General features: G+C 46.9%; 1 protein-coding gene across 10 annotated transcripts in view; it reads left to right on the top strand.

The window, feature by feature from the left end:
- The window catches only part of PDE8B (phosphodiesterase 8B), a gene marked incomplete at its 5' end in the record, with an annotated part of 177,778 nt that overhangs the window by 118,901 nt on the left and 38,842 nt on the right, over positions 1 to 20,035 (top strand). For 4 of the 10 annotated variants that reach the window (XM_080924913.1, XM_080924909.1, XM_080924917.1 and 1 more), the window contains 4 exons: positions 1,842 to 1,920; positions 5,485 to 5,625; positions 7,102 to 7,190; positions 8,935 to 8,995. In XM_080924913.1, the coding sequence (XP_080781039.1) occupies positions 1,842 to 1,920; positions 5,485 to 5,625; positions 7,102 to 7,190; positions 8,935 to 8,995 (370 nt within the window). The remainder of the gene's footprint in view (positions 1 to 1,841; positions 1,921 to 5,484; positions 5,626 to 7,101; positions 7,191 to 8,934; positions 8,996 to 20,035) is intronic. The other 6 variants (XM_080924914.1, XM_080924916.1, XM_080924918.1 and 3 more) reach the window with 4 other exon arrangements.

Here is a 20,035-nt window from a genome sequence, read left to right as displayed (position 1 = left end):
ATAGAGCCATCAACCCAAAAACAAACATCACAGCTGGTCACACACGGCATGGTAGGGACAGAAAGGGGCAATACTGAGTCATTCCTGTCCCTACCAATGTTCCTTCATGTCAGTGGGAAGATTTATTCTATCTGGAGAGTTTGGGTTTTACGGATGGCCAGGACATGCTGTGCCACAGCTTTGGGACTTTTTAAGAACCACCTTATCTGCAGACAAAATGGTGATGGCTGAAATACCAGTTTGCTCGTTTAGTTGAGATGTACAGGTACCTTATAGAAAACCATTTGCCAGAGAGGAGTCTGACGGAATGTGTTCAGCAGAACTTAAATACCCAGTTCTCAAAGCTGACGAGTGAACCTATGTGGTTTTTATGTCTCCACTCACACTTCTGAAAGGTGGACTGCTTCCCTGGGTGCAGTCTAGACCAGGGTGTCTGGAAAGTGCTTCTGACAAACCTGGCTCTCGCTGGCCTCTCAAAGGGCACTGATGGCGGTGACAGCAATCTTAGCATCCTTTGCCGTGTTTTTCTGACTTGAAAGAATCGGTTTACAAACAGTGATGGGGGTTAGACGGTATACAGAACAAATTAGTTGGGTGGAGAAATGGGGTGAAGAATTGGCCTGGAGGGCTCGGGACTGTCAGTGCCATCAAGATTGTCGGGTTCTCTGAGCAGAACACGGATGCTTTCTTATTTAGCTGTGTGCAGATAGCCTCGTGTCTGCAGCCATGGGAATAGGTATCATCCTTCAGTATGCTGAGGTCCTTCCCACCTGCAGGCTGGTAAGCTTGCTGTCACTGAACAAGATAGCTTGTGATGAGTTTTCCCTTGCACTAAAGGCTTTCTCAAGCCTTAGAAAACAAGTACCACGACTCTGTTGTCTTACAAGTACCATTGCCTACCACAGCTTGGGTTCTTCCATGTGTGGTCCCAAGCACTTTGGTAAATTCCTGCATATACCATCTGATCACTGCAAATCCCCATGGAACACATATTCTTGTAATCATTCTCTAGATGGGCAAACAAGGACAAGCAAGGCCAGCAGCAGCCTGGGACCCCACAGCTAGAAAAATACAGTCCAACTTTACCCGGTGTTCTGCTGTTCTCCTAACAAATGGGACAAAATGACAGCAAATTATAATCCCTCTTAGGTGGAAAGAAAAATAACAGTGAAGAATCTGCCCCACAAGAAGAAATATTCACCCCACTTCCTTTCTTTTTATTTCTCCCTTTGCACTGTATAAGAAAGCCCTCCCTGGGATTTTTTTTTTTCAATAGTGGGGTTCCAGTCACACCACTGCTGTGTTATATAGGCCAAAACTTAATATATTTGGAGTTATTTTCTATTGGAAAGTTAACTTAAATTAAAACCACAGTTGGGCTCTATTCAGATTTCTCGGGCCCACAGAGGAGGTCAGCAAGAAAGGTAATAACTGTGTGGAGAGCTATGCAGGGGCAAAGAACTGGACAGTGGGGGACATGCCTGCCACACCTATCGGTCTTCATGCCAGGGGGTATGGTTATAGGCCAGTGGCATTGCAAACCTAAGAAAGGGAAGACAAATGTTTCCCTGAATGTTGCAAAAGGCCAGGATATCTCATGGTCAGCTTGGGCCACGTTGGGTTCTCCTAATTGATGGGAACTTGACCTTCTCCCATGACCATGGCCATACTACAAGACTGTGCATTGGATGAAAATATCAAAACAAGGGGTACCGGCAGTCAGATTACAGCAATAACAAGTGCACACTGTCCATGACTCTTGGGTGTCTCTATATATTGCTGACTTAACAAAGTTTAAACAATGTTTGTATAGAACTAACACTAATCTGTGCATCTTCCAGGGCCTGCAATTCAGTGTTTACAGCATTAGACCACTGTCACGAAGCCATAGAAATAACAAGTGATGACCATGTGATCCAGGTATGGGAAGAAACGCTTCGCACCATTAACCCTGACAAAGAGCCTTTTGGGTTCCTCCCGCCTCTTTCTCTCAAATACTTCCCCACAATTTTCTCATATTTGCATGTTTTCTCGAAGGAAGGAAAATCAGTATATGAGAAGATAACTGGTGAAGTTAGGAATTAGTGGTTCAAAAGAACAAAAGTTATTTTATGGTTCATCGTTTTTAAATCATATGTGCGTGCACATGGGTGTGAGTGCCTATAGGGTCTAGGAGAGGGTGTGTACTATCCTAGAGCTGCCGTTATGGGCCGTTGGGAGCCACACAATATAGGTGCTGGAAACAACCCAGGTCCTCTAGGAAAGCAGCCAGTGCTCTTAACCACACTGTCTCTCTAGCCCCCATAGGTTAAACTTATTATTCAGATCAGAACTTGTTACTTCTTAGGTAGAGGTGGGAGGGAATGTAGGCCGTCTGTAAAGACAGTGTTTATTCAGAATTATTGAGCAGGCTTGTAGACATCTATGGGATGTTAATTTGCAGTTGATATTCTAATATAAAGCATTTAATATTAGTACCATCTTTCTAAAGAAATTCATACCTAGAGACACTTTCACTTGCCTTTGAAATGTACTTTGAAATGTACCTGGTCCCCAGATCAGCCTTAGCCTGTCTGCAACTGGTGTGCAGGGGTCACCGGGGAGCATCCACTTTTATCAGTGGGGTAGGACACACAATGACCAGCACACCATAGCCCCTGTGGCACCAGCCTCCTTTTGGACCCTCTGATGTCCCCAGTTTGCACACAGATATCCATTGTTTCTATTCCATATCAAAAGTATCATGGGCTCACCATGCCTTGCTCCTATTGTGAGCTCTTTCATTAGGTTGTCTCAGCTTAATTCAATACCCATGAAGGGGCAATAGATGAAGAAACAAGACTTAGCACAGCGAAGGACTTACACAAAGAAAGGCCCAGCAGAGGACACTTTGCCATATTTGTAACTCCTAAGCCTTCCTGCGAGGCTTCATCTGGGGCTATATTTTAGATTATGCTTCCCTGACTCTTGAAATGGAACTGAAAGCTTCTGTATATTGCTGACTCTGTTCTTCCTGCCCACTGTTCCGTATCCTAAACCACTGGAAGGCTGGGCATAAGCCCCACACTCATGTGCTGATGTGGCCCTTCAGTTCTGCTCTTGAGACCTTTGGCTCTTCATCGACCTACTTCACAGTGGGAAGCTGGGTTGTGATCCAGAACTGATGAGAAGTAGCCTCACCCTCTCATGCCTTCCATACACTGAACAGGAACCCAGTCACACTTTGTGGTTAGCAAACCTGAATCCCTGGGACAAGTAATGTGGTAATGGGTAAGGTGTCACATGACATCAACACACCCCCACACATACACACACACCAGTCTCTTCCATAGACACAAAGAAACGAATGTGACGACCTTTGGTGGCCACAGAGGGGGAGTCGCTTATGCTGAGAGGGAAACCTGGATGCTGAAATATGTGGTCCCAGTGAGAGGATGGAAGAGGGAGTGAGGCTGAGGATGCTATGTGCACTCTGGTGACTCTATGTCCCTTGTCTGGATTTCAGGAGGACATATCAAGGACAGGATATTTCCCATATGCTATTGATTCCATCGGTACCCCATCATGGGGCACTTGAGCAGACAGCATACATGATATACATAAACTATAGGATAGCCTCTTACATATCAGCCTAGCTGTCCCTGCTGCCTCTGTGCCTCCAGCCCCCTGCACTATCCACTTGCATCTGCTCTGAAGACACTCGCATGTGCTTCCCATGTGCTGGCACAGTTGGTTAGCTTTTTGTTCTTGTTGGTCTTAAAACAACCTTGGGGACCAGGTAGTGTTTGTTGCAGTCAGAAAAGACAAGGGTCCAGAGAAATGGAGTCGTCTGCCATTGGTTCCAAAGGGTCTGTGTTTGGTGTGTTGACCCCAGTCATACCTGTTTTCCCTCTGGATTCTGAGGTCCCATGATCCCCAACATAGAAAAGAGCCATAACTGTAACTCAGATCTACAAAATGGGAAAATGGAGCGCACACATGGAGGAGACAGGGAACAGATGAAGAAGGGGATAAAAACTTTAATGTGCCCGTGTGCTCCCTGGGTGTTTACGGGAATAGTGTGTGTCCGAACACAACTGCACCTGAGAGCTTCAGTGTCCTACGAGAGAGAAAGACACATTTTTATTTCCATGTGATTCATTAGAATTCACTTCCCAGAAGTTCATGGGAGCCCTTAGGAATGGTACCAACACAGACCAAGCAGAAGCTCAAAGAAGGCTTCCTGGAGGAGGAGCTACATTGCAATTGGTGGGGGTAGATGTGGAAAAGGCTCTCTCGGTAGACAGAGAATGTTGGGGAAAGCCTAGAGAGGAAGATTTGTAATCAGTTGGGCCATGATGGAACGGACTCCAGCCATGCCCAGGGATGGTAATGTCTGGCCCATGGAAGAGCTGGGCTGCAAGGGATCTGTAGGTCATGGTGTCAGGACCTCCTCCTATTCAGCCATTCTTACAGTGCCTGATAGTCAGAGATTCCACTACATGTTTTAGCTCCTAGGGCTGATGTGTTCATAAAAGCTTTGCTCCCAAGGGAATATCATCCCTCCAAACCCCCACCCCCAGTGTCCCTGCATTACCCACTTCCTGATGGATTATCCTAGCCAAGGGGAGAGTGGGAACGCTTAGCGAGAATGTCTCTGAGGCTGCAGAGAGATGGGAACTTTGCCCAAAGAAACTGTTGACCCAGGTGCAGCATGCTCACATCTGCTGACCCTTGATTCCCTTGGCCACGGCTACTCATGTGACCACTGTGATCTTTAAAAAGAAACGGGAGGAGGACTGGAGCCTGGGGCCAGATAAGGCAGTAGCTCCAAATCCCAGAAGCCCCTGCAGAAGTTTGCAAAGAACACTCTGAGTCTGCTGACCTCGGAGTGCACCGTGGGCATTCTCTTGTCCATCCCGCACCCAGCACTGAAAGGGTGTGCCCTGGCCTATGGGCTAACTGCATTTGTTATTCACATGAGGTCAAAGTGCTCCCAATAGCATTGATTAATAGATGGGAAAGCTTCAGATAGCTGCCTCACACAGTACCACTAACAAATCTGCAACCTGTCATCTAGTATGTGCTTACTTATTTGTTATTTAGAGGTACTGGGATCCAGCTCATGGCCTTACATGTGCAGGAGGAGCACTGTGACACCAAGCCACAACCCCAGGCCTCTTCCTATTTATTTTTGCCTCTAAGGGTTTCCTTATTTCACGGAGTGATACAGCAATTGGGGTCTGCCAGCTGCTGGAGCTATGAGCCGAGGGCTTCCTGCTCCTTTGTCCTGAGGTTTTGTTGCATTCTCACAGAGGACTGGGATGCCAAGTATAGACTGCACTATGTGTGAGGGTACCACTCCTGCCAGATGAGGAAGGAGGAGACTGCAACACACGCATCAGCATCAGAGAGTGTTGTCATGGGAACCTTTGGCTCTGTATACCTGTATCCCCCACAGCCTCCCAGTAGGGCACACTGATCTGTAACCCCTCCTGCTCACAGTATGTCAACCCTGCCTTTGAGAGGATGATGGGCTACCACAAAGGGGAGCTCCTGGGGAAGGAACTCGCTGACCTACCTAAGAGTGACAAGAACCGGGCAGACCTCCTGGACACCATCAACACGTGCATCAAGAAGGGAAAGGTGGGTGGAGCCAAGAAACCCACCCATACTCCTACCTGAGTGCTCCCCATCCCTGATGCTTTAGTCTTTGGTCCTCAAGACTGACCTTTCTAGTAATGTCAGAATTCAGTGAAGGAACTTCAGTTCTTGCAAAACTTGGTTAATTGTTGATACCAACAGGACACCACAGGAGCTAATTGTTTTGTGGAAGGCCACATGCTCCTTTGTTTGCATGAATAAACCCCAACCTCTCCCTGCTATAACACTGCATCTCTGAGCACGGTCGTACCCCAGATAGCTGCTTTGTGTTTTTTGGTTGATTGGCATTTGAGAGGAGGGGCAAGGAAGACCTCACATCCACAGGGATTGGTAGGCTCTGTTTATTCCGTTAAATACCTTCCTTCTGTTCTCTGTTCTTGCTGCTGTTCGGTATCTGGGTAACTCTTCCCCCCCCCCCCCAGCCCTTCCTGCCTCACACCCATACTTTCTGCTTCTTCTGGAGGAGATGCAGGCACAGTGGAGGCAAGAGAGGAGTCTCCTGGGCAGTCACTCTCCTCCCTCAGAGCTGGGCAACCTCTTGCTTCTTCTGAAAGTTCCTACTGCTTCTTCACATGGCTTTGCTCCCTTCTTCCCTTCTCTGCTGTGTAGTGATCAATCACCATCTCCATCGAAGCATAAATCTGGATTATCAGAATGCCCAACTTACTTTTTAAACCACAGCTATCCAACTTGAACATGAAACAGGAATACTATATAAAGTACTCAGTCCCCCCCCCAAAAAAAAAATAACGCAGGCACAGGTAGCAACCTCAAAGGAAACTCTCCTTAGACATACATAGGAAAGAAAGCCGGATGTAGCTGCAGGGTCCTCGGCTCCAATTATCCACCCCCTCCCAGAAACGGTAGAGAAAACTGCTCACCCTGGGGCTTCCTGCCTCTTTATTTCAGTCCACTTCCCACCGTCTTGAGGTAGCAGGACTCTTACTTTCCTTTGATGTCATATATGGAAACTACAAGGGACCATAGTGGCCCCAGAGATGCCATGAGTGGAGGGCCCCTAGAATCTGAAAGCTCAAGCACTTCAGGAAGGCTTGAAGAACTACACAGTTATAGACAGATCCTCTGTTCCCTGTGTAGCTAAAGTAGTTGGATTCCCTGAGCCTCCGTTTACCCATCTGTAAGTCAAGAGTGAGAATATCAGGCCCACTGGTTGGTGTGAGGATTTGGGGGCTTACTACTGGATTCTGGTGTGGTGCAACAGCAGCTGGCGGGTGGCCAGCTTTCTGGAACTCACACACTGCAGGCAGGTTGGTAGTGGACATGGCGGCCTGATGCTCTTACATTTCTTTATGCACGTGATCATGTCGTGGGTACAACCGGATAGCAGTTTGTGACAGGTAATGGAAGTCTATGGGAAGTTCGGACTCAATCTGCAAAGACCCAGTGTGGGAGCAGCTATACTCTCAAGGATCTCAAGAGCTCTCTTTGTCCATGTAGGAGTGGCAGGGGGTTTACTATGCCAGACGGAAATCCGGGGACAGCATCCAACAGCACGTGAAGATCACCCCAGTGATTGGCCAAGGAGGGTGAGAGCAAACTTCTTCCACTCTTTCTGCTGCAGATAAGAACTCAGACCTCCATGGGCATTGTCTGGCACACTACAGTGCCCTTGTAAGCCTTAGAACAACACACACAGTAGGCCAGCAAAGATCTCCAGACATGGTCTCCCTCTGCCCTCACCCCTGTCTCCTATTCACGGTCTTTCATGGAACATCAGTCCTAGTCCCCAACTATCTACCTGGCCATGCATGGCCCTGTTGTTCCCAGTACCTTAGGTTGTGCTTCTCCTTAGCTAGTGAACTTCAGCTAGCACTGCTGGCTTCTGCCCTCTGGCCACAGGGTGCCAGTCTTCTTGAGTCCAAGCTTATACAAGGGCTCAGAGAGTCCCAGAGGCACCAGCCCATCATGGAAGGTGTTTGAACAGGAGCCCATGGCACCTGACCAGAGAAGCCTAGAGGCGGGGCATGAGAAATAAGACATAGGATTCCCTTTCCTTTTGTCAGTTACATCCTAAGGGAAGGCTCAGAGCACCATCCAGATGGGACCCGTAACTCCTATGTCACTCATAAACCTCGTAGCCAGCATGCAGGTCAGTGCCATATGGTGGATTGACTCTGGGAGGGACACATCTGGGTGGCCTCTGAGAGTTTCAGCTTCTGAGGGGTTCTTGAAAAAGGTTGTCCACCATGAGAAGCTGCCTGCCCTCCCCAGTAGGCACTGCCTCGGGTCAGAGATCCCAACAGTGGCCTTCGAAGGGCCACAGGAAGAAGGTGGGTGCCTGAGGCAGCCCCGTCCCCATGGTCACTTAGGAAAGGGGAACTGAGTCCTTTCTGTGTGTTTGATTAGAAGCAGTGGGTAGCTGAAGCAGAGGAGACAGCCTGGTAGTTTCTATCAGAATAAAATTTCCTGACTTGACGGATGAGGAAAAGAAGTTCTTTTATCCAGACATGATTTTGTGTTATTTTCCCTAATTGTAGGCAGCAAGCTTTCAGAGGCAATTCAGATTAAAAATAGGGACATTTTACTCTTTGTCGCTTGGGTGATGCTCATATTATAAGATCCATCAGTATTTTCCCATGTTCTCTTTAGAGAATCCTCCAGGGTAAAGTGAACTAGGAAGAAAGAGACAGACATTAGAGAGAAAGGGGTGCCCCAGAGGCTTCTGGGTATCCAGGCTTCCATAGTATAAGTCTGAGCTCTACCCTCAGGAGAGGATCCACTTGCACAGGGCTGTGTGTCTTTTATTCTTGTGAGCAAGACCACAGGCTCAATTCCTGGATTCAGTTTATTACTTTTTCCTCTAGTCAACAAACAAACAAAACAAAACAAAAAACCAAAAACCCAAACAACAACAAGAACAACAATGCCATCCTTATGATTAACCGCCGTGCTCAGCATAGGATGTTTAAAAGAAAAACAGCAACCAATGAAATCTCCTCACTGTCCAAATGAGTCTCTTGCTTGTCACATAAACAATGAAATCTTCACATCAGTAGAGTTAAAGCCAGCTTTTCTGAGGAGGTATGTCAGTCTCTCCTGAAAATATCCAGGAACCAAACTTCAGGAGGAAGCTGAAACGTGACAGGCCGGTGAGGATGGTGTGACCACCCCAGTAGCCAGGGTTGCAGCGAGAGCCAGGCTTCTGCAGGGATACAAATCAAGTTTGTGTCAGGACCTGGAGCTCAGGGTCAAGGAGCCTTGTCTTGCCCGTGTGCTGACCTGTTGCATCTTCTGCCCGACTCACTAATCACTGACTGTTTATGTTATTAGGAAAATTAGGCACTTTGTCTCCCTCAAGAAGCTGTGCTGTACCTCTGACAATAACAAGCAGGTAGAGTATTCAGCGTCCTCTGCTACTTCCTCAGCTTCTCACCCCTGTTCTCGCTTGCCTTTCTCCATGTCTTCTTGCAATTGTTGACGAAGGTGTGTGGGGAAACCTCTGGCAGCTGGTTGGGTTTGGGTTTGGTGTGGTCTGGTTTTCAGTTCTCCACAAGCCTGTCCCACTATGTTAGGGGCGTGTGTTCTGGTTCTGCTGTATACTTCATGGTTCTCTCCAGGCAAATGTATTTTATGGGACTAAAAGAAGGCTTCCTCAAAACCAAAACAAACAAACAAACAAAAAAAGGGTTCCATTTCCCATCTTAATTTCTTAAGCAAAAGAAAAGTATGTATCCGTACATGCAGTCACTCCTCCAGCTAACAGCCAAAATAAGAACCATTCCGAACTAGCACTGTGATTTTCCCCCTTACGTTACATCTTCTGAAGTAGCAGGTTTTCAGGTTTTAGCAAGTTGGTGGATTTAAGAAGGCTTTGAAGTAGTGTGTGTGTGTGTGTGTGTGTGTGTGTGTGTGTGTGTGTGTGTGTGTGTGTGTGTGTATATATATATATATATAATGTTACGGTAATGTTTCCGGTATTTATAGTGATTTATATTCTTACCATTAGCTCATGTAGCTTCCGTATCATAAGTTATAATCCATGGAGTATGAAGTGCGAAATAAATATAGTTATGAACAAGTCACTTTTAATATGTTAAATGTGACCTTTGGCTTTCAGAGAAGGAGCCCATCTTTTAGGAATCTCGGAAGTGGAAAACCCATTCTTTTCTCACACGGGAGATACGGGGAGGAGCACGAGGCACGGCCAGATGAGGAGCTCAATTAGCCACAACATGGACACCTCAGGGTGCCTCCTAGGGAAATGTCCAGAGGGGCCAAGGGGCTGGGGAGGTGAGCGCCACGGAGCCCTCAGTGTCAAACCATCATCACATAGTCTCACTGAGGCATCCATGCAGAGAGGAAGGATGAGGTTTACATGAAAGGGGACAGGCAGAGGGAGAGGGACGTGGGACCCTGGTGTCCCTTTAGAGATGAGCACTGTAAACACAGAAAGCAGTGCCGGCCACAATTTTCAGGATGCAGACCCACAGAGAGGACAGGATGACTTAGGGGCATCTATCCTCATGCCTGTGTCTAAAATCCAGCATGTCCTTCTCCCACAGAAGCCACGGCAGTGGCTCCTGCCCGGCCCCATGTAACACCCAAATCAGCCCACGGTTCTGCATTTTAGTGAGAGATGGAGCTGTAAGCTAAGCAGTTTCCTTCTCTTCTCCCCCTCATTCCAGCCTTCTCCTCTAGTGAAACAACTTCCAATGCCCCTAGTATCAGTCCCTGGACCTCCAAGGCCCCAACTGCTACTGAGCCTTCCTGACTCAGCCCAAGAATCGAGGTCCCTTTCTTACATCCTCCCCTTCCCCATTGGCATAGCTGTCTGCGTGCTAAACTGCCCTCTGCTCTCTACAATGTCACAGCCTCCGCATGCCCAGCTGCTAGTACATCGTATGCCTGGGGGCTATTGGTTAGCTTTTGGGAAGTAGAGTATCTCAGTCCTGCCTGGCCTCCTGTGAACTCAGCCTGCTGCCCACGGGGGAGCGGGTAGGCCGTTAGCATAAGATGCCAGGACACGAAGGCCGCCTCTCCTCTGCAGCTCTAAATAGAAACCCCCTTTGCTACCATGAATCAGTTGCTGTTCTGAGAAGAGTGAAAACACAGAGCTTGGATCCCCTGAGCCACTGACGTCACCTAATGGTGCTGCACAGGCCTAAGAGACTCTTAGGTTTTTCCAATAATAAAGCATCTTGTCCCTCTGGCTGGCTACAGCACTTTTCTCTCTCCCCAAAGGAGGCCGAAGCCATGGAGATGGCTCAGGGCCTGGGGAGGGCTCTTGGAGCCGAGCAGCCTGTCTGCAGGCATTTGCTCGGAGGTTCTGTTCCTGGGTCCAGCTCTGACGTCAGACTCAACCCATGGGCTTGCGTTTGAACGGGGAGTGGAGCTGTGTGCCAGACAGTTCATTTCTGGTCCTGTGTGTCATCAGCCAAGATTCCTTCTCATCTGTGAGCTCTGAGTGTGTCTGCTGCCCACACTTGCTCCCTCCACACATACTGTCCTTAGAGCTCCACCATACACTGATGGGTATGGGCACCCAGAAGCCATGGGCCATAGGCAGGTAAACAGATTAAACAAAGTAGAACCCAGAGGGAGAGAAAACACAAGCTGTTCAGGCGTCAAACCCAGGCCTGAGGAGTCTGGGGAAGGCGTCTGTTGGAGCATGGCCGTGTTCTCTTCTGGTGTCTTTGCATGTACCAGAACACAGTAACCACACAGAAGAGGCTGGGCCTTCAAACCTTCCAACATTGACCGTCTAACTCTCTACAGGAGATATTGACTGGCCTCGATTGTCAAAGATAATTTTCTTTCCTGCATTTTCCACTTGCTTAGGCCACCTACAGCCTGTTTCCGAGACTTACCCGGCCACATAGACTTTGGACAGTGTTTATCTTCACGTCCTCCCTGTCCCATCTCAAAGTCTCATGCTACTTCCACATACAACATATAAACTCCTAGGCCCCTTGATCCATTTGCCTCCTCACAAGGTCTGGCTCTAAATCAGAAGCCATAGGTAGAACTGGGAGCTCAGCACTGCACAGCTGTGGCCCAGTCAGACTTGAATAGAGAAGGGGGTGCGGAAGACAACACCACCACATGAGCTCTCTCTGATGGTCTGGAGTCTGGCCTTCAAGCAAAAAGACTGTTGAAAGCAAGAGGGGCCTCTTCACTGACGTTCCTCCATGCCTGAGTGTTCACTTCCTCTTCTTGACCATGACAGTATGATGGTGAACATGGCAATTCCCAAAGCCTATGTGTTTTAAGTCCAAGGGGAAGAGTACATTTGGACCCAGCATGCAGAAGGACAGGTTGCCCAGTCTTCTTGTGGAGGTGTGACACATGGGGCTGTGAAGAAGCCCTTGGAGAGGTGTCTGTGTGTCCTGACCCATAGGAAGTGATCTTAAAAAAAAAAGATTGATTTATTTAATGTATATGAGTTTACTGTCACTCTCTTTAGACACACCAGAAGGGGGTATCACATCTCATTACTGATGGTTGTGAGCCACCATGTGGTTGTTGGGAATTGAACTCACGACCTCTGGAAGAGCAGTCAGTGCTCTAACCACTGAGCCATCTCTCCAGCCCAGGAAGTGATCTTCTTAAAGAGTCAGAGAGCATAGCTCTCTGCAGAGAGCCTCCCCTTTGCACAGTGGGCATTTGTGGAGAGAATAAAGAAACCAGGCTCAGAGAAGATATTCTGGTTAACTAACCATCCAAGATGGCAGCTGTTAGAGAACAGAACGCAGATGCCCAATGTCACACGGTGGTTCACAGAGCTACAATGTGGGGGCCTCACTTTTAGAACCCTATTGGCCCCCACTTCAACCTTCCTTCATGGGAGAGCTCTTGTTTCTACTCACCTGCCCTCTAATTGGAGAGGGGCTATTGAACTCAATGAGTTAGGCTACCTGGGAAGCCTCACCCTGCCTACTACAGCTCGACAGCAGCCTGGGTACTGAGCCTCGGACATCACAGTATCAACAACACATTGAGGGCATAGCTTTCTTAAGAACAGCAGGGACAGAAATGAAAGCTAATGTGGCCAAGCCTGCCATGGTGAAACTTTAAGGTACAGATTATTTACGGTGAGGGTGTTATAATTGTGAAGTAAAAATATCCCCAGCGTGGGCCCCAGCACCTTGTCTTGTGTGAAATCTACTGGCCAAGATCAGTGGCTTCAAGACCCAGGGGCAGCAACAAGCCCTGGCTGATCAGCTAACTGATCACTGGTCCTGCCAGAGTCTTTGTTGAGCTTGAGACATATAGCAAAGCATCATGTCTGCCATGGCATTTACAAACAATGTCATCTTATTCTCCAAGGCACATATCCAAGTGTGACTCCTTACAGTTAAAGAGAGGTTACTGAGACAACTCCAGTAGCCTCTGAGAGTGGCCACTCCTTTTAGAGTATGTTTTCTGTCACTGACATGCAACAACAAGGTAGTTAGAATGAAAGTGACTTACAGCAGATGTCCTGAAGTATTTGCCAATACACTTGGGAAAGTCACTAAGTCAACAAAACTATCCACATTATTTTTCTCATTCAGCTTTTGTATATATGTATATGAAACTATTTGAGGAAAGGCCTTTAATGTTGGAAAACCACATTTTGAACAGGCAACCCCTGAGCACTGAATGGAGTAGTTCCTGATACTCCAGTGGTGCTGGGGACACACGGCACAGAACCTGTGGCCGCACTGGAGGGCACAGAAGGGACAGTGGTATTGCAGTAGCTCCTGAGAGGATTGTGTGTTAGGAAGAGCTCGGCAAAGAGAAGGAGAAACATTTGTAGTTGTGCTGGTGCTGGGGTCTGACAAAGCTCATATGGCAGGCTTCATGAGGCAGTGCTTTGCCAGATGAAGGGAGGGCGAACTGAAGATGCCTTGGGACCCACATTGGCCATAGTGGGAGTCACCGCCCAGGTTATAGCAGACTGGGCAGGGAGCTCGGGCCTCCTGGCTGAGCAACAGTAACGGGGTTCCTTTGCCCTCTCTGCTCTTCCTTCATGTCCTCTGTGTCAGCACTAGATGTTTACAAATCACTTCGATGGTAGACAATGAAAGAGAGAAGGACCTGTGAGTCTGAGCTGGAAATAGGGTTTGCCTCTGGGGGGTAAGAGGGATCGCTGCATCCACAGGACCGCCATGTGCCAGCAGGGAGGCTCCTTTGAAGTGAGCCTTGGTAATAATGGATGGAGGCTGAGGCACAAGGGAAAGATGGGGTGATTTAAGGGAGGTCAGACAGGCTGGGGGGCGAGAGGGAAAGAGACGGAACAGTTTCTTAAAAGTTAATCTTTCCTGTTTATCTCTGATGTGTTTGAGACAGTAAGAGTTCAGGAGGAGGGACTCTTGTGGTATTTGGCAAGAGAGGTCTTTGACCTGAAATCGCACCTAAATTTCAAGGGCTGTCCTTTCTTGATATGGTGTATGTCATTTGAGCCATTATACATGTCTACTCATTCCCTTGACCTGATGTTTTAAGAAGCAACGGTGGTCTTTTCTTAAGAAACTATTTTAATACAGATTTAAACACAGGCATTTGTAGAAGTGGAGGGATGAGGGAAAGTGGGGGACAGAGAAAGAGACCAACTGACACCCAAGGTCATACTAATGCTGTAGTATTTAGAAGTGATGTATTATGTGCATGTTGTAAATCAGGATCTGGAGAATTTATAAGCACCCAGCTCAGATCTATCATTGTGGTGAAAGGCCACTGCAGACCAGGGGACCAATAAATGCCAAACATATTTTACAGTTGTTTTTAAAAACCAGTCAGTCTTTGGCTAGAGTTTATTAGAATTATGATAGACGTAGACACGGATACCTTCATTTTGTGCTGAGCCTCTGGTCAAACATTTTCCTGCACTCTCCTCCTTCCAGTGCCTGGTCCCTATTGTGAAGGTGCCTATCCGTCTCCAGGACATCCAGGAAACAACTGATAAGACAGGTGACAGGTCCCTGTGTCCCCTCTCCTCTGTCACTAGACTCACTGAGTCTATTAGTGAGGCATTTGGGGAAGTTTGTGCCTACTGCCCCGAACCTTCAAAACCTGTTCTCTGCCAATGCTTGGTGTCATGATTTCTCCCATCATCCTCATCAAAGTCTTGTACGGATGCTATTATCGTTTCTGACAGATGAGGAAAATGAGGCTTAGGGCATCCAAGAAACACATCTAGGTGTCATGTAGGGTATAAGCAGTCAAGTTGGGATTCAACACCAACATGGTCATATGCAGGACCTGTAAAGAAGTACATGTGCCTGTCTGGGGCCTTCCTGGGTTACCCTCTCTGGGAAGCAGGCGATGACATCATGAAGAGGTGTTGACTAAGAGGCAGGGTTTGAAGTGTGCTTGAAGTCTTTCTGGAGAGGGTTGTCCCCTGCAGATACCACAAAGTAGACTCATGAAGAGAAGGAAGCATGGCCAGGTGTGGCTAGATCCCTTGCTGACTGAGTAGGGAAATAAGTATTGGGGATGTCCTTGGGGGTTCAGATGAGCCTCCCCGCCATTATCTTTGCCAGCCTCTCACCATGCCCTGCTCAAGGGGCTTCACAATCGTGACCATCATCTCTGGATGCTGAGACTGGAGTGCATCACCGTATGAATGGGGCCCTAGCTCCGTGGGACGCATAAAAGAAGCTTACTGTCAAGCAGTGTAGAAATGTGGAAGCCCAAGGGAAGGAGTTAACAAACTATTCTTCCGCGGAGGAAGAGTTCTCTTCTCTAAGGCAGTGGATCTTAACCTGTGCATCACCACCCCTTTGGCAAAAACCTATCTCCACCTATCTCCAAATATATTTACATTATGACTCCTAACAGGAGCAGAGTTAAAATCACGGAGTAGCAACAAAAAGTTAAGTTTGGGGGTCACCACAACCTGAGAAGCTGTGTTAAAGACTTCCAGCATTAGGAAGACTGAGGACCTCTGCTCTAAAGAGAAAACTGGAGCCTTGGAGCAAGCTCATGCCAGGCATGTAGTTTCCTTGCTGGGACTAGATAGATACCTGACAAGAAGCAAGAGAGGAGGGGCCTATTTTGGCTCACAGTTTGAAGAGACCCAATCCCCGCAGAAGGCAAGCATGGTGGTAGGAGTGTGAAGCTAGCAATCCTTGCCTTCCCATGCTGCGGCAGAACAGGGGAAAGAAGCAAGTAGTATGGTGGGCGTCTACATGCCCTGCCTACCTCCAGTGACTCACTTCCTCCAGGCAGGCCCCCCGCCCCCTCCAAAACACTGTGACCACTTGAGGACCAAGAGTCTGCACTCATGGGAGACAGTTAACCTTCAAGCCACAGCATGCTCCCATCATACTTCAGCAACGTGTAGGCAACACACACCTGAAAGCCCCACTGATGTCTTTTAGTCTAACCATAGTAAGCACACATTCAATACGAGGGTTATGCACAAGATTCTGGCCCCTCCCTTACATGCAACTCATTTCGATATAATGTCTAAAAGCAAACTTCCACGAAGCATGCTCTCTCCTGGTGTCAGTCACAGGAAAGTGAATTTGGAGTGCTGTTCCTTTGATGTCCTCAGCTGCACTGGGGAAATCTCCTGACAGCCTCACATTCTGGTTGCCAAAGGCTAATTAGGGGAGCTGGAATTCGGGGCATGTCGAAAGGACACAGAAGGAAACCGTGTACGTAACTTCACTGTGACCAACGTGTCCTAAACCCAGAAACACCATGGAAGGAGTGGGCTCTGTGGGGCTTTTCTGTATCATTTGTTAGTCAACAACAGTTGGCTTTGGCTCCTGAGGCTTGACATGAGTGCTTGAGAAAAGTAGGGTAGACATAAGATTTGGCCCTGAGGCACCTTTCCTTCCATGGACCAGACGAAAGGCACCGAGAAGAGAAACCATAGTGGAACCAACATTCCAGTCTCTAATGGATGTGGGGGACCATGAGAAGCCTTGAGAGGACTTTAGGGGCTCATTTGTAGAACAATGTCCCAGAGAGGTGCCAGGGCAGACAAAGGCAGCAGTGTGTGGCCAGCATGTCCCTAATGTGGCTCTTGGCCTTGGCTGCATTCTAAGAGAGTTGAGAACAAGAACTAGATAGTGATGATGCCTGTGTCCCAGGGGTTCTGAGGGATGGTGTCTAGGAGCGGTGTGGACAAGACAGTTCCTGAGATTTCCCCCAAGGGGTTCCATGGTACTGCCTGAATGAGACCTCCCGGCTAAGAGGAACCTTGGCAGGATGTGATCAGGTGTGACCAGGTTACGTGAGTCCAGGAGCATTTCCTGCAGGAGGTAGTAGGGGAGGGGGAAGATGGTGTGTGCTCTGACAGACAGGCCATAGTGATGGATCCTAACTGAAAGATGGCTAGTTTCTTCTTCTCACAGTGGGGTGTAGGCACTGAAGAAATGCCAAGGACTGGGACAATGGAGTCACCATTTGTATATCTCCCTCCTGGAGCTTGGCATGAAAAATAACCATAGGGTAAATGTCACATCCAGGGGAAAACAATGTTGCAAGGTTCCCAAGAACAGTTCCTTGGAGCCATGAGTCTGTGAGATGAGCCCAGCCTGGTGCTTCCAGACCTGTCATTTAGCCCTGCAGCAGGCCAGCGTGGGAAACCCTACTCACTGTCCCAGCTGTATGGAAATGCTCGCACTTGGAACACCTCTCTTCCCTTTGGTCCCAGGCCCCAGCACATCTCTTTCTCCCATGCCTGACCTGATAGCACAGATGCAAAACCAAGTCATCCTTCATCTCCCTCCCAGCCTGATTCAGCCGACAGGTGTTTGGGTTTTTCATTTCTTTTCACCATGAATGTTTCATGGTTGTGATAGATTGCAGGGGAGAAAACGGCACGGGTGGGATTTATTTAGTTTGCTGTTTAATTTAAATTTGACAGATTCACCCATCACCCTTTGAGACATTAAAACTATTGGGTTTTTCCCCCAAATTATCTTTAATAAATCATTTGTCGGTGGGGCTACAGGGCCGAAACTCTAAATCTTATTTCTCTGCCTGTCACTGCTGGGTTCTAGGTGACAAACCGTCTGCCCTGTTATCTGCAGAAGCACATTGTTCTACGTACATAGTCATGTGGCACTTAAGGAAACGAGAGCTACGTTGCTGGCTGATTTTGTTATTGTGCAAATACCATAGTGTGTATGTGCACAAACCAAGAGTGTCACAGATGTCTTCAGGTGACAGTCTTTAGGATCACGGCTGGATATAAATGGTCCAACACTGACAGAAACGCCATTGAGGGGCAACACCCCAAAACATCCCAACATTTTGCTGTGTAGGGATGCTGTGGCCTGCAGGGAGGAGCTGAGGAAGCCATTATTCTGATGAAATGCCTGCATTCTTCCTGGTGGGGACCGGAGAGCAGAGGCAGACATACTGCAACCTGTAAATCCTGCCTCGTGCAACAGGCTGCGTTCTTAGGGTTGAACTCCTAAGCTCAATCCCTCTGCACACTTTCTGGCTATGACTTGGGCCTCTAACTCTGGAAATGAGCCCAACATCCTGGAGAGCCTTCTGTTTCCCTGAGGCTCCTAAGGGCCCTGAGTAGCAGAGTTTGGGTGAGACATTACAGCTTTGCATGGCTGTAATGGCCAACCCATCATTCTTGTTGCTGAACTGGCTACCATGATTGTTGGCTCCAGTGTACCTGCTGGGGCCAGTGAGACTAGGGTAGACTTTGTAAGAAACTTTGCTGGGCACCAGCCTAGCACCAGTTCTGTCTGAATGGCAGCAGTGGTGGGCAGTGTAAGAAGTTTTCAGGGGCAAAAGTTGCTTACTTTCTGTAGTGTTTACCTTTCTTAACTCTGCTATTCTGAGGCCAGAAATCTCTGGCTTCTGGTGATTAACACCTGCTGTTTAGCTGTGGGGCTTAAGTGAAGACTGGATTACTCTGCCTCTTTGTTCTTTTCTCTTAAGCCCCTAGCTGATCTGGCCAGAGGCTCAAAGTTCATTAACTCCTTCTGGGCCAGGAAAAGAAAGTAATATTGGCATAAAAAAACCACACTCACTCTGGGTGAAGAGTCTCAAAGCTTTACTGCTAAGAGAAAGGGGGGGGGGGAGGCTCTGCTCTCTCAGGATCCTTGATCACATGGTTTTCCAAGCATCTTTACATTCCCGAAGTTCATATCAGGTTTAATTCAAATCAAAAATCAAATATGGAGTTACAGCATTAAGACTGGTGCCTGATTAGACATTAATTATCTGTTTTCTAGACCTATATTCTTCATATCACCCGTATTTGCTGACTCTTTTCTAATTCTAACAAATGATAAAAATGTGAGGATATTGTCTATTTCTACACTTAATTCCTGTACCTAGTTTGGTGTATATCAAGACTTTGTTTCTAAGAGCTTCATTTATGATCACCACATTTATTATGATTATATCTTTCTGATTAATTGATTACTTTATCATTGTAAGCATTATTCTTTAATATCTAGTAGTGCTATATCTTATAATAGATTTTCTTTGATATTAAACTCTAGTAACCCTCAGCATATTTGTTTACATCATCTTTCCCATCCCTATACTTTCAAAGCATGCTGGATTTTTATGTTTTATCAGTTCTGATAAGTCTTTGCTTTTTAACTGGAGTCTTTGGCTCATTAGCATTTAATGCAATTATTGGTGTAGTCAAGAACAAGTCAGTCATTTTACTATTTGTTTTTTTGTATATTCTTCTTTTGTTTTCACTTGTCTATTCCTTTATATAGACTTTCTTTTATATTATTTGAACAATTTTTTAAATGGCATTCTTTAGTCTTTTGGATTTTTGGTCATATCTATTATTTTTAGCAATGCAGAATTATTAAGAATTACATAGAATTACCACATACAGCTTTAACTTTTAACATTTCTTAATTTAATAGTCAAACCAAATTATGTGAAACACAAGCCTTTGTGTTATAAGATCTCATTGTTGCCTATACATCTTATCATCATTAGACTATAGCATATATACATGATATATATATATATATATATATATTTATATACTTCACCAGACAATGTTATTATTGTTTTCTTAAACATACATGGTTTGCATAAATTAACAGAAAAATATCAAGTCTTACTTCTAAGCACTAAAGATTGAAGAAGAGGCAATCTGTAAATTTGTTCTGCTCTTTCCTCTCTCTGGCTAGATTTGTACATTTGAGCAAATGCCATAACCAATCAGCCTTAGCCTCCTCCCTCTGTAACACGTCAATAGGATCGTTAGCTGCTTGCGGGCTTCATATGGCATATGCTCTCTCACATATTCTCTCCACTCTGGGGTCTCTACCTCTTGAGAAGTTGCATAGTCATGTAACATTTTAGACACTACTATGTAACATTTTAGACTCTAAACCTGTTACTGAAGGACACAGCCAGTTTTCCCAGCAAACCTTCAGAAATCAGTGTCATATATGTGAGGATTAGATGTGACTATTAACAGGGCCCCTGGCTC

The sequence above is a fragment of the Micromys minutus genome (assembly GCF_963924665.1).
Source record: "Micromys minutus genome assembly, chromosome: 11".
NCBI classification, from domain to species: domain Eukaryota; kingdom Metazoa; phylum Chordata; class Mammalia; order Rodentia; family Muridae; genus Micromys; species Micromys minutus.
Note: the sequence above shows the minus strand (reverse complement) of the source record. Positions and strands in the feature narration are given on the sequence as shown.